The following is a 13,897-nucleotide window of genomic DNA, read 5'->3' as shown; positions in this document are numbered from 1 at the left end:
AGTGGGTAACTTCAGTGTTCTCTTTGGAGACATAGATTTGTCTGCAATGTTTCCCAAAATAAAGATTTTCTTATTTAACTAACAAAACTCACACAGATAGTATCGCATTTCACACAATTTCAAAATAGTGCTTTCTCTTTTCCCCAAAAAATGCCTTGATAAAATGGTGGGCTGTTACTAATCCTTGTCAGGACGATACGGATTACTAAGTTACGGGATAACACTTGTATTATGGACTTTTCTTCTTACAGATTAGTCTGATTTCTTTTTTTTTTTTCTCCATATAAGGTTGCAAACTTTTTTCTCTTCTTCCCTCCTCTTCCAACTTCCTCTCTGGTTGACCTGCCAGACAAATTCCACTTGGAATGTTGAGCTTTCCTACCTTTCTGCTTACAATACATGGCAAATCAGTGAAGGAAAAAACCCACCACCAACTCCACCACTCATGGCTGAAGCAAATTTGAGTTTCATATAGGCAAAATGGATGGTTCTTGAGCACACTTACACAAACAAGTGTGAATAAAGGCTTTGTACCCAAATCATTCAAGTTTATTCCAGACCTCGTAATTAAGGTAAAGCAGTATTTCCATTTTCTACACGAAAGGCTTTTGGATACGCTGCTGCTGTTAATCTTACCAGCTGCTTCAGGGCTTTCTTCAAAATTACCTTAAATATTTCTGTCCTTTGCCAAAATGTTCACTGAACTAAAGCAGGCCAATATAAATACATAACTGCAACAATTTTACTTTTGAAACCAATAAAATTCTAGTGATACATACAGCCAAGATGTAGAGCAAGCTGTCACCACCATCGCTGTTGCGTAGTTTTACTTTCAGGATTTTTGAAGCATTCCTTTTTTTTTTTTTTTTTTTAAGAAAAATGTGAGTGCATGAAAGTAAGAGGGGAGCAACAGAAAATACGTGTTCTTTATCCAACTGTAGCTGTATTATAGCACATTAGGAACTGCTGCTATACATGAAGTAACAGACTGTCAGATGGCAGTTACATTAGAACACATTACAAGCTTGAAGAACTTTTCTGTGCCAGATATCATCAGAAACTGTTCAAATTAAATCTACACAAAGAAAAATTCAAGACTCAGAAATCAGTATTGCTTTGGGGTAGACAAATACTACCAATAACAGTGACCTGAAAAGTCACCATTAACTTTTTTTGGAGGATGGGTGAAAAGATTAATTTCATTATATATTCAAAGCCACTTCTGGTAAATTGTCCAGTGAGAGACAATTCCTCTCACACACCTAATCACCTTTTTTTTTCTGTTGATGGACAAATTCATGCCTTGGGTGTCCATGTAAATTAAAGTTACTCCATAAATTTTAACTGAATTACTGCGCTTTTGCAGTAGCCAAAAAGTGTGCCTGAGGTTTCATAACATTCCTACTTCTGTTTCTCCTGTAAGGAGGTATAACAAATGCTATTCCAGGGATAAAAGACAGGTGAGATTTTAGAAAAATATTAAACAAGTACACACAAATCACACACGGCCAAAACAAAATAAAAGAAGTCTTTAGTGGAAAACAGTTTTATCCTCCTCCTGCTTATGGATCTTAAAAATACACAAAGTGTTCATTTCAAAATGGAAAATTCAGTTGTGTTAAGGCTTGATCACATAGCCATTGCCAAAGTCTTATTGCAACAAATAGTGAAATATTTCTATGCAACTTCGTATCTCCAACTGTACAGGTAGAACAATACTTGAAATCAACTAGCACTTCAATCCCTGCATTTTTAATACATAAACTCAACATAGTACTGAATTATACATTTAAAATATTTACACACATGACCAACAGCAGTACTAGCATTTATTGCCTTAAAACTGCATGTTCACTGCACAAAGGCTCCTTATTTTGCCCAATGGGAACAAATAAAAGAGGATAATATTTTTTTCCCAATTATTAACTCTAGAATGGTTCAATGGGAGACTGACATGTGCCTGGGAATGCTATTAGGAAGGACTTTATCAATTTCAAGTATCAAGCTGTAGCAGATTGAAAAATAACAAGTAGTATCTTTCCCTTGAGGTTGGAAGTCTTCCAAGTCTTTTATAAGAATGGCTTAAAAGGACAGTAAAAGCAGGAAAGGGAAGAAATGGAAAAGCAAAGTTTACTTTAATTCACTGAGGAAAAGGGAAAGCCAGGGAAATCTTATTTCTCCATTGCTAGGGCACCAAGAAATCTCATACTTGAAAAAAAGAATTTTGTAAGACAGCCAAGAGCTTAAGGCTCTAAAGCAAATCACACTTCATGATTTGCTTCCTGTTTACTGCTAGAAAGAATTAATCTCATTTACTGCAAAGAGGGCACTATCTACTCATATTAAAAGCAAACTGACAGGGGAGACAGAGCTGGCTCTTTACAATTTAATTGTTATCATTAGGCTTTGGTTATACTGAGTGACTGGAACTAATATGGGAAAAATGAATGGTTCCTTGCAGAAAAGTGTAAAAACCCAAACCAAACTAAACAAAAAACCTACCACCACAAGTGGCACTTGTCACAAGTAGAGGCACCAAAGCCTGAACAACTAACAACTGTTCTCTTAACTATGTAGACCAGAACTGAGGCACACTGGTGGGGAATCTTATTTAAGAAGCCACTGTTTCAATCAGCTGTAATTGAAATAACTACAGTTTACAGCAAGCATTACTGTACTGCAGTAGACCAGTCCTGGGCAATACTGCACCACTGCTGCCTCTACTGGTATGAAAACCTTCTCGTTTCATTACAGTAAATCTTACACCTCACAAAACTAAAATTAAAATATTTAATATTTACATAGTATCTCAGATCCTCAATGCATTTTATAGGCATAAGATAATCCTCACAACATCCCTGTGAGGTAGGTAGGTATTATCGCTATTGTAACAATGACAGTTCTAGCAACTTGCCAAAATGGCCACAGAGGATCCAGTAGAAAAACTGATACAAAATTAGAGGAGCCTGGCTCCTACTCCTGCGCTTATATTCATCAAGCTACTTCCATAAAAAACACCCCTTCGTACATATTTAACCAAAACTGAAATTACTTGAAGTGTTTTACAAGAAAAATGCTGCTAGTTGTATTTTTTACAGATCACAAATTAGAATTTGCTTTACCTTTTAAAGAATTAGATTTTAAATGGACGACTGCTTTGAGCAAGCTTATTTTCTAGAACTACATGGCTTAGATATAAAGGGATTTACCCAAGTAAACACTGGGGCTTCAGTGAGTGCTGCACGCTATCACAGAGATGACTCTGATTCAATCCCCTCTCTTTCAACTACTTGGATTTGGACATGCTGAGAAAACAAGTTTCTCATTCCTGAGGAAAACGGTGAGCCCTTTATCACTAAACAGTGAAACACAAACCTCTGGGCAATAGTTAGCAGATTCCAGCGGTATTCAGTGAAGATACTTAAGGCATAAATGCACATGAAAGTGGAAGTTTTGTGTAGTAGCCAACTTCATCCTGTCCATGTGTATCTGTGCTTTCAAGAAGGTCTTGAATTTCATGACCCAACCCAATGATTCATGCTTGCCAACAGCAAACATTACTAGGTTGAACAACAGAAAAGTGTTATACCAGCATCAGATCTAGCTATTACAATGGGGAAGGAGCTGGCAAAATGGGAAAGAAGCTACTTGATTTCTCAGAATGGAAATACTGGAGCAATAATGTGTTTTAGCAAAAAAACCCCAACCAAACCAAACCAAACCTAAACAAATATGTTACAATTGTTACAATTTGTAACAATGTGTTACAGCTGTGTCGTGCAGCATTTATAATTCACTTTGAGCTGCCTTTTTCCCTTTCTCCTTCAAAACCCTAGTGAATTTTTGGAACCATTGTTCACTTTGTACAGTGAATGGAAAAACCAATGCAGTGATGCTGTAAAAATTACAGAACACTTCCATGGAGCCACATCACAGTGTTCACTAAAAGCGGCCTATAAGTATTTCCTATATGAGCTTTTGCATCTCCATCTACAACTGGGCATGTAGAAGTAATCTTTTTTTTCTTTTTTTATTGTAAGGGATATAGAAATCCCACAGTCCAGCAGCCACCTCTCCAGCAGAAATATTAACTAATAAAATATATTCCCAGAGCCTTCTGCAACAATTTCATGGATGTCATTAAGCAGAGACATCTTAGCATTTGCTCTAGAAGAAACAAAATGGCATGGGAAGATCCTTGTTGAATATAGGAGAACAGAAATATTAAGAAACAAGAAAGGAGGAATATTACCGAACATAACATCAAGCAGGAAAATTACAAAAACAACCCTTACTAGGATAGTTTCCCTTTAACGTGTAATAGTAATTTAAAATGAAGGGCAAAGGAAAGTTTTAAGCAACCTTCAAAACTAGTTTTTGAAATTCAGTATACGTACTTTAGCAAGTCTCAACAGTCAAAAAGATGCCCCACGGCTCTGCTCTCACCCATTGTGATAATGGGCCTAATAAGAAAAGTAATGGGCATGCACATTCCTTTGTCCTGGGTGCTAACTCAACTTATGCTCTCATTCACCAATCACAATATGCAAGAGGATTTAAAATTTTTAAAGTTAATAAATATTTTTTAACTAGTGAGCCAGCTTTAGGATTACAAAATTGATAATGACAGAACTAGATATAAAAGAATAAGATAATAGTTGAGTTTATCAGTTATTCAGTCAGATTAAAAAAAATCTGAAGGTATTTACTCTGATATCTTTGAAGACTTTGGTCTAGATATTTGACATGGGGCAAATCATGACAAACTAGCAGCAACTGCTGCCACTTACGTTCCCAGGCTTTAATGCTCTTCACTTGAAAAAAAACAAGGTTTCAGAACTGCTGCCCTATACAATGTACAAACTCAGAGAAGCTCCAGAAGCAGTTTCAAAACATAGCAGAACCAGATTTTAAAAAATATCAGTCACCAGAACAGTTTAAAACCAGAAGGATCTGCCAGGATCATCACCTTCTGTGCAAGTGCACAGCCAAGAAATCTTTTAAAGAAAAGCATTAGACCTTGAAATAAAAATTGAGAGCCATGCCCCTATTCTAAAACACTACACAAATCATCTTCGAAATAAAATACTAGCAGGGAAAGTACGTTATCTACCAAGTTTTATGGTCACTTTTCAATGTGTAGGCCTGTCCTAGCCCAGTTTTCACATGAATCTAAAGAGAAAAGTAGAATGAGGAGATGGCATTTTTGGCCTTGCGGATCCATGCTTGAGACAGGTATGGATTTGACTTAAAAAAAAAGAAAAAAAAAAAAAAAAAGCCTTAGATTGCTTACAGCACAGTATTACAAATTTATGTCTATCGTGACTAATTCTGAGATGAATAGCTGAAGAATGGCACAGAATTGCAAACATGATGCTATACATAGCCAAATAAAGGTGTATACTGTACATTTTATATAAATTTTAAAAACACATGGGAAATACTCAACAGCATAATCTAGCCAAGGTCTAAACAAAAGGGCCATGTCCTCCCACAAAAATCAATTTTACTAGACACGAAGGAAACAATTTGTGTTTGCTTCAGTTTCCTCTGGCTCATGACTGGAGACAAAGCAGGCCTTGCTTTTGTATTTGTGTGCTGCTCTCCCCTGTTGGTCCACTATACTCAGGGCACTATATTCTGTTGTCTTAATAGCTAAAGTGCTGATATAAAAAATTTAGAAAGAGCCAAGCAGCTGGGAAGGCTCTGCATAAGTGAAGCTAGATTCAGTAAACCCCAAAATCCCCCACAGCACTACACATCCCAATCGAATCTTTCTTGACTCAAGTCAAACAAATATGACCCTTGAGTAGAAGGGTTTGACTCGCCCCTTTCTAGCATAATTGCTTTAGCTAATGCCCCAACTTCAAAAAGTTTGCCAGTAATTTACACCTTTTGAGTTGTTATTGCTTAAGCAAACAGTTCAGTGTAGAAATACATTGCAGCTGTGTGCAACCCGGGTATGAATCGAAACAGATACTGAAAGTAAAACCGCACATGAACCTTGCATTAGACACTCACTCCAAAATGACACATCAACATGAAGGGCTGCAATAGGTACACAGCAGCTTAGTGCCAACATCCTAAACCACCTCTGAAGAGTCAAATCTTGCCTTAAATTTCTTATCTAAAGTATATGAGTGTTTTTTCTTTTAAATTAAGGCAATGAAATGGCTACAGTTCCTAAAGTTCATTTTAGGGGAACAAAAATATACACCTTTTTTTTGAACTTTAGGCAGCAGAACATAATGTAAAAACCTGCATTGCATTAAACATGCAATGTCAGGGTGATGTAGAAAAACATTAACTAAACAGATGTTAAAACACCATTTGGTTTTTCTTCCCCATTGGAACACAAACTCAAAGAGAGGAAAAATAAAGCTTAAAATCAGCTAAACTGTTTAGAGCTTTGTATGTATCTGCATCACACTCTAACATGATTTTGAGTAGAAATCTGTATGTTTATCCAGCCACTCATATATTAAACCAGTGGGGGTGAGGGGAAGGCACTGTATTTATTTTTCATTGTGCCCATATCTGTTCGCACATATATGGAAAACAAATTAAATTCAAATTTTCTATTCATTCTCTCCCACACACAAGTATGACAGATTGCAGCTAACACATAATAGCAGAAGCTGATTCAAAAGTCGACCTCTCCTGTTCCACTGTGTTATGTTCAAACTTCCAGGCTCTCTAGAATCTGAGATGGCTGCAAAGAACCCAGAGACAGGTACAAGATTTAGTCAGCATTCAGCATTTCTCAGTGCATTTTGCAGAAAGGGTCTACATTAGGCATAGAGTTTTGTTGTTTATTTTACACAGAGAAGTCCACCAACATTTGCCATAAATTCTTCTAAACTCTTTAAGAAGGCCATCTTCTGCTTACGGTCCAGTGTAGGAGGAGTGCTGCTTGCAGTAAGCTTGTTGAAGGCATCTGCTAACCGCTGGTAAATTACTGGATCTTGTTGAGTTGACAGCAACGTTTCAACTAGCTCTGAATATTCAGTCTGTTAAATAAACAATAATCTTATTAACTTAAAAAAAAGGATACAATATATATAACAGGACAGAAATCCAGAACCAGGGCTGTGACAGAAGACAACCAATACCTGTTGCCTATTTTCACTGACTAGTGTGCCAGAAGCAAGTGTGGCCTCACAGCTTTCACCTACCTCTAAATGAGATCAAGTCCTTAAGTCAGACCAGGCATTTTTAAAAGCTAAGGAAGCCTTCAGAGCTTTTTAAAACACAGTTGAAAAAAGTTCTGAGTAACCAGATCCAAATTCAGTATTGAGCCCACTTTGAGCAAGAGGTTGGATTACAGACCTCCTGAGAGACCCTTAAAACTCAAAGGATTCTATGATTTCACAGATGCACAGTAACTAACTACCCTCCTTTAACAAATGACTGCTTTTCAGGTTGTAAGTGGCTAAATGTCATACCTGATGCAAACACACTAATGTGTAGAATGCTTCACCTGCTGCCGTTGTCATTTCTGTATTGTGCTTCTGAAGTACCAGCATATCGAAGACCATCTGAAATCACAAAACCGAAGTAGTTACAGAAGTGTAAACTTTATTTTCTATTTTACCAACATTTGCTGCTGAACATCATCTTCACTTTAATAATGAACATGTATTTACAAGCACCTAAGGTTGGTTGTTTTGTAATTAGAAAGCCAAGTTCCTTTAGAAGTTGAGTCTTGGCTTAACAGCACAAATTCATATCTCAAAGCAGTGAAACCTGTTGTTGATTTATGTGTTGTTCAGAGAGAAATGGCATCTCTTGTATTTTATTCCAAAAGCTGCAGATATGCCAGAGAAATAATGAAAAAAGCCTTTGCTCTTTCAGAATAAACCAGCATACTTCCTCCTCAAGTTCTGGAGACTCCTACTGCTCACAGAAAGCCAAACACAGAACAGATTAATAAGAACAGTATGATAATTTGAAGTGGAAATTTAGAGAAAAGGGAGAAAGCCATGTTAATAGAAAGACCAATAAGGTGATGCAAGGTGTTCCTCATTCTCTCAGCTTGTCTGATGTATGCTAGTAACAAGCAATCAATGTCTGTTTGGTAAGAAAAGATGTCTTAAGGAAAACTGAAGTCTTTACAAAATCAGAAGACAAGCACACAAATTTCACAGTAACTTTCTTCCCAGTTAGCAGGAACCTGGTTGTTACCAGGTCACTCCAAAATTTGATGAGATAGAGTGGATGTCCTAAAAGGAAAATACTAAATATGAGACTGGATTAAGAAAATGCTTAATTCATTGCCTACATTGAATAAATGACAACATTTTCTTTCTAGTTCCCAACTATCGTCTTTTTTTCTGCCTTTTGTTTTAGCATTCTACCCAGCCTCCAGTTCACACAGCTCTGGAAGCATTCTATTTCACAGCTTTCACAGTAAACCTAACTGCTAAAATTGTCAATCAGGTTCATTCTATAGCTCATGCGCAGAGCATGGATGAATGTGAATTGCATTCTGAGACACTCAGGTCTTTTGTTGATTGACAGTTAAGTAATTTCCTCCCTCCATCCTTCTTTGTACTTCCATCCAATGTCTCCACTCCTTCATGCTCTCTTTCTTCTCAAACTGCCAGTTTTCTAGGTAACACATTTCTTGCTGTGTGATCCTGATTAACCCAGTCAGATATGATCATGGTTTGGCCTCTTGACGCTACCTATATGCAAAAATCCCCCAAAGTAACACAAAACGGATGCCTTACCTTAAGAAAGTGCCTTGTTGCTAGAAAAAGGGTTGTATCTGTTTCTTGTGCTTTTGCACACTGTTCTGCTAACGGTGTTACAGCCTCCAGGCAGAGCTGGCAAACCTCTGAACTCATTCTGATAGTGAGTGTTAAAGAATCAACGTCAGATTTGTGGGAAATTAAACTGTGGTTAAAACTCCCAGTTGCGTCACTAGAAAATATTTTAACTGCTTGTATGTTCCAAGATTTTATTTTACTATAAAGCTGTTAATAATAATAATAAAAAAAAAAAAAAAAAAAGAAGAAAACCAGCAAAAAATTCCAGCTTTGTTGCCTTCTTTCATTAGCTGCATGCACTAAGGTAACATAACCCCCTCTGACATAACATTTTCAGAAAGAGTCCCTTATGGTCAAGCTCATCTGTTTCTGACACGTGCCACAGATTAGTGAAAATGGTACTCCCATTATGAGAGGGAGAGCTCATTGGCACCCTGACAGGAAATGCTCTGGAGCCAGCCCAGTAGAACAGCAGCAATGTTTTGTATTACCAGCTGAGAAACTAATTCAGGAATGGCTTTGAGATACCAGCTGAAGGCTTAGGAAGTTACACACTCTGAAATGAAGTAATGGAGGAGGAATGGCTGCCAGAAAAAGCTTACATGCTAAACCACTTAAAGGCTGCATTCAAGCATCACAAGTGAGGCAATTCAGCTAATACTAGAATCTCAACAGACATTCAGCAAAACTCTCAATCACGGGAGACTAAGAGTCAATTACTGATATGTAATTGTAGATACAGATGTTGACAGAAAAGCGAAAAATGCAAGGAACACACACCCCCCCATCCCCTGATTTCAACAGGTTATTATAAAAGCAACTCAGATTTTTAAACACTCCCAAGCTCTATAAAGGATACGATGACATCCCTAACTCCAGTGAGTACATTAGGCTCTTAAAGAGGTCCTCTGGGAGTTGTGGAATTTTCTCAGGGAATATCTCACAGATGAAAGTGATTAATTTGTAATATTGATTACACAGGGATGGAAACTGTTACAAAAAAACATGGCAATTTTAGAGTCAACCACATAACTATATTCTGACATAATTTCCATCTGTACAGAGACAGAACTGATATGAAGAAGACAATTTTAGTAGACATCTTCAGAAATATTAGAAAGGCTACAACTTTATTAGCAAACACTGTAATACAAATAAATAAAGCAAATACAATAAGTAAAAAAAAAAAAGTAAAGCAAATACAATAAAAAAAGACTGCTGTAACTTAACAGTTGATGGTGGAGATTTGGTATATGTTCTAAACAAATTCATGCAGTTTTACTTCAGTCAAAAGCAGGTGTAAGACCTGTGGGATAAAAACCTCATGAGCATTTGGAGCACAATACAGGGGCTCCTTGGGTACATCCTTCGGCTCAGTTTCAGGTAAAATGGATGCAGCTCTCACACTCAGCAAATGCTACCAGATGAGAAAGCATGTTAAGAGGGGACAACTGAGATACAATTCAGAAGTGCTCCCCAGATTCTAAGTAGAACATGAACACAGTGCAACCCAGTGAAACACTGCCATTCCATTGTTTCACGTTTTACTGACAAGCTGCTGCTGTCTATGATATGAAATCACCTGCACTGTGAAAACAATTAAAAGTTACTACTTGTTCCCAGATTATTTTTTTTTTGAAACTAATATGACTGTTTCTGCTTCCAACCCTAACTATTCTATGATTTTATGATTCTGACACTATCAGAAAACAGATTCCACAAGCCACATTTTAGGTTTGGCTAACTGCTGGCCTGCATGGACTCACTTTTAGAAGAATAACGTTTTGCTTAGGCCCTTTAAATACACTTTTTCTCAGCTTACAATATTTCTTTTCAAATGGTACCTAGAACTATGGAACAGTTATTTACATTTTAAAATACCCAGAAAACTCAACTTACAGAGGTGGAATGCATACAGGAAGGAATTCTGGGAATTCGTAACTATAAAGCTTTTATATTCTAGCAGCTATGTGTGAAAAATATACTTACCTTCAGCAGATCCTGGGACATTAGAGGCAGAACTAGATTAACCCCATATAAGACAACATCTGCTGCTGATACAGATCTGTTTGCACCTTGCCCAGGTTCATGTCCTCTAAATACTTCATCTGTAGAAAAGATGAAAAATGTTTTATACAAAAAGAGAATTGAACAATAGAAGGAAGAATCCCATTTCTTTATTATATAGACATTTTTAAAAATAGGACTATTCCCCTCTCCCCCAAAAAAACCCATGAGGCACTGTATTAAAATAGAAACTTAGTGAGTGGAGGCTGCCACATCACTCTATATTTATATTCATTAGGATTAAGCATTTCATTATCACATGTACCAGATGGCATGCTAAACCAGAACGCTTCAGATACTCTGAGGGTTCCTTCCATTACAGAACACTGCATTTGTTTCTAGTGATAGCTGCTTCATGCCTGCACACATAAACAGATAGTGAGCAAAATACTACTACATTTTCATTTACATATGTGTGTATGTGTATATATTTTATAAACACAAGGAAAAAAAATGCAGAAAATTCTGTAGTTCATATGTTGCTGAGTTTCTGCCATTACAGGCAAGACCTACATTTCCCATCAACTACCAGTGTCCTTACTTTCATAATTCCTTCACTGAGCCAGCAACAGGATGCAGGCAACTTTCAATACATTTAATCTCTGGGCATTACGTTTAGGCAGTATTCACATTCCTTAGTTTCATGGGAAGTATTTTAAAGTGTTTATCATGCAATTAACATCCAATGTCTGACCTCAAAGAGAATATTTTACGTGGCATTGAGTTGTCCATGCAAGGGACAAAGTCTAAATCTGGTTCTGTATTTGTGTTGTGCCTGTATGAGAAAAAAAACCTAGACAGATGCACTAAGTTTTGGAGTATAAGACACTCTTCTTTCAAGAAAAAGCACCGAATAACATCAAAAGAACCTAGGCAAATTCTGTTTGTTATGAAGCAAACTGTATAGGACATGGCAAGATCTGAATAATGAAAACGTATTTAAGCTTATTCAAAAGGGTTTCAGCAGAACTAAGCTAGAACTAGGAGATGGCATTCAGGAATACTGCAATTTTAAGTGGCAAATATATGGAAGAAAGTAACAGGCTAGGATTCAAAAAACAATCCTTAACTACACCCACATACCATAAAGCATGTTTTGTGAATGAGGAATACAGAAAACCCTCAAATGTTATGGAATTTTAATGAGCTCAGCATCTCACAAAAGTTGGATCCTGTACTAAGACAACAATCTATCTGCTCTCCTGCAGTCCCCTTCTGACTTCTCTATGGGGTTTTTTGTTATAAAACTGCTGCTACTACATGTTCAGACTTGCTACATTCAGATTTCAAGCTGTTTCATACATGCCTTATTTATGACAGCAGTAATAATTTCAGATGCTAGAATACTGTGAAAAGTCCTTCCTTTGCTACTGGCACATTAAATAGTAATTTCCATATCCTGATCTAACCAAAGCTAAAGTTCAGCTTTCACTTTACCAGGATTGAATACATGCTTCACAATGGTTCTACAGTTTAAAACACATTATGGTTCAGCAGTTACCAATCCCTTCATACCTGTATCACTGAAATCTATAAATTCTTTTGATAGAAGATTAGTGAGAAGCTCCATAATAAGAAGGAGATCCTGGTACTGGTCTTCTTCTGCTGTAACATCTATCCGTTGTCGACCTAGATTATTCTTGGAATATACCTGGAGCAGAGTTAGGCAGGCCTCATACAAGTTCATGGCTTTGGCCTAAAAACCAATGTTAGATAATAAGAAAACTTCCATCACATAACACTTGATGATACTCAAGGTTTTCATTTCAGTTATACAACCACTGTTTTAATTGCACACAAAATCATGGCAGAAACAGCCATCTTAAACAGTAAGAATGCTTACAGCCATTTATTGATGTGCTGGTGCTTGAAACGGCAGAACATCACTTTTATCAATTCTTTAGTCTTAACAAAAAGACAAGAGTGGCTGGGGACAGGCTGAGACATCTTACTAAACTCACAAACTACATTACTAACAAAATCCCTTGGGGATTCATTTCAGCTACTGAAGTTTGGAATCATAATGCAATGTGCATACCCACTTCAGAACAGGCAGGAACTCTTCTAGATGCAAAAGCAAGATTAGGTGATGTGCAAAGATGCAAGCGCACTGCAGTGATTCATGTTACCTATTAACTTTGTGGTATCTCTTAATGCCTAGTTTAGGACCAAGGCAGTGCCTTTATGGTATGCATCTGTCACATGAAACAGCGCTGCAATTCCTCTAGACTAGCCTTCAGGGAAAGTTGATATGGTTAAAAGACGTACTCAACATGGTCTGCACTCTTCTGCCACCCATGCATAGAACTGGACTAGGGGTGAAGAAGCATGCTTAAAAGTTTACTGGTATAAGAACAGTCTAGATGTCCTGCTTTTAATCTTTGCATGTGTATGATTTTAAAACAAAGGAATGCCTCCAACATGTGGCCATACAGTATCTCTTTATAGAATCTAAAAATCCCTACACTACTTTGTTTAAGGGACAGCAGTGTATACACACATTCATGTGCACATGCATGCATGTGCACGCGTGCACACACAGTCTCACTCTGCCTCTCTTGGTTGTATTTACCTCTCCAAGATAGCAAATTTGTTTATGTGCAACTTCAACAAAGACTTCTATTATGAGATTAACAGTCTCTGGTGTGTTTTTGTATACTTCCATTAATCCAATGCAGTTATTAAGGAAGTCCATTAGGAAATTGAAGAGAATTGCTACATTATCAATCTGGGTAGCCTCAGCAATGCCACAGAGTGCTTCCAATGTAGCAGTGATCTCCTGTTTCACTTCTTCCTCCTGACATATCTGTTGGAAGTTTTCTTGGTTTATTACATTCAAGAATCTCTGCTGAAGCGGCTGAAGAACCTGAAATTTTTTAGAAAAGTCACATTAAGATAAGCATACTATTATGTGAGATGTGAGGATTAAGTGATTTAGCAAACTCACGGGTTGCTTTCAGCATGGCAGTACAAGAATCAATCAATTCCAGTTTCCAAAGACTCAATTATGTTACTATCTGTCACATTAATGTAAGCTGAAGTGCTAGTGATTAGTAATT

At 37.1% G+C, this 13,897-nt stretch overlaps 1 protein-coding gene across 2 annotated transcripts in view; it reads right to left on the bottom strand.

Moving 5' to 3' along the window:
• Positions 1-6,812: 6,812 nt before the first annotated feature.
• Positions 6,813-13,897, bottom strand: part of XPO4 (exportin 4) — a gene marked incomplete at its 3' end in the record, with an annotated part of 71,982 nt that continues 64,897 nt past the window's right edge. The window contains exons 17-23 of one of the 2 annotated variants that reach the window (XM_080614337.1): positions 13,411-13,704; positions 12,354-12,534; positions 10,761-10,879; positions 9,631-9,761; positions 8,733-8,850; positions 7,446-7,538; positions 6,813-7,010 (exon numbers count right to left, since the gene is read on the bottom strand). In XM_080614337.1, coding sequence (XP_080470463.1) covers positions 6,813-7,010; positions 7,446-7,538; positions 8,733-8,850; positions 9,631-9,761; positions 10,761-10,879; positions 12,354-12,534; positions 13,411-13,704 — 1,134 coding nt within the window. The remainder of the gene's footprint in view (positions 7,011-7,445; positions 7,539-8,732; positions 8,851-9,630; positions 9,762-10,760; positions 10,880-12,353; positions 12,535-13,410; positions 13,705-13,897) is intronic. The other variant, XM_080614338.1, reaches the window with a different exon arrangement.

This window comes from Psittacula echo (assembly GCF_963264785.1).
Source record: "Psittacula echo genome assembly, chromosome: 3".
NCBI classification, from domain to species: Eukaryota; Metazoa; Chordata; class Aves; order Psittaciformes; family Psittacidae; genus Psittacula; species Psittacula echo.
This window is presented reverse-complemented; position numbering and strand designations above follow the sequence as displayed.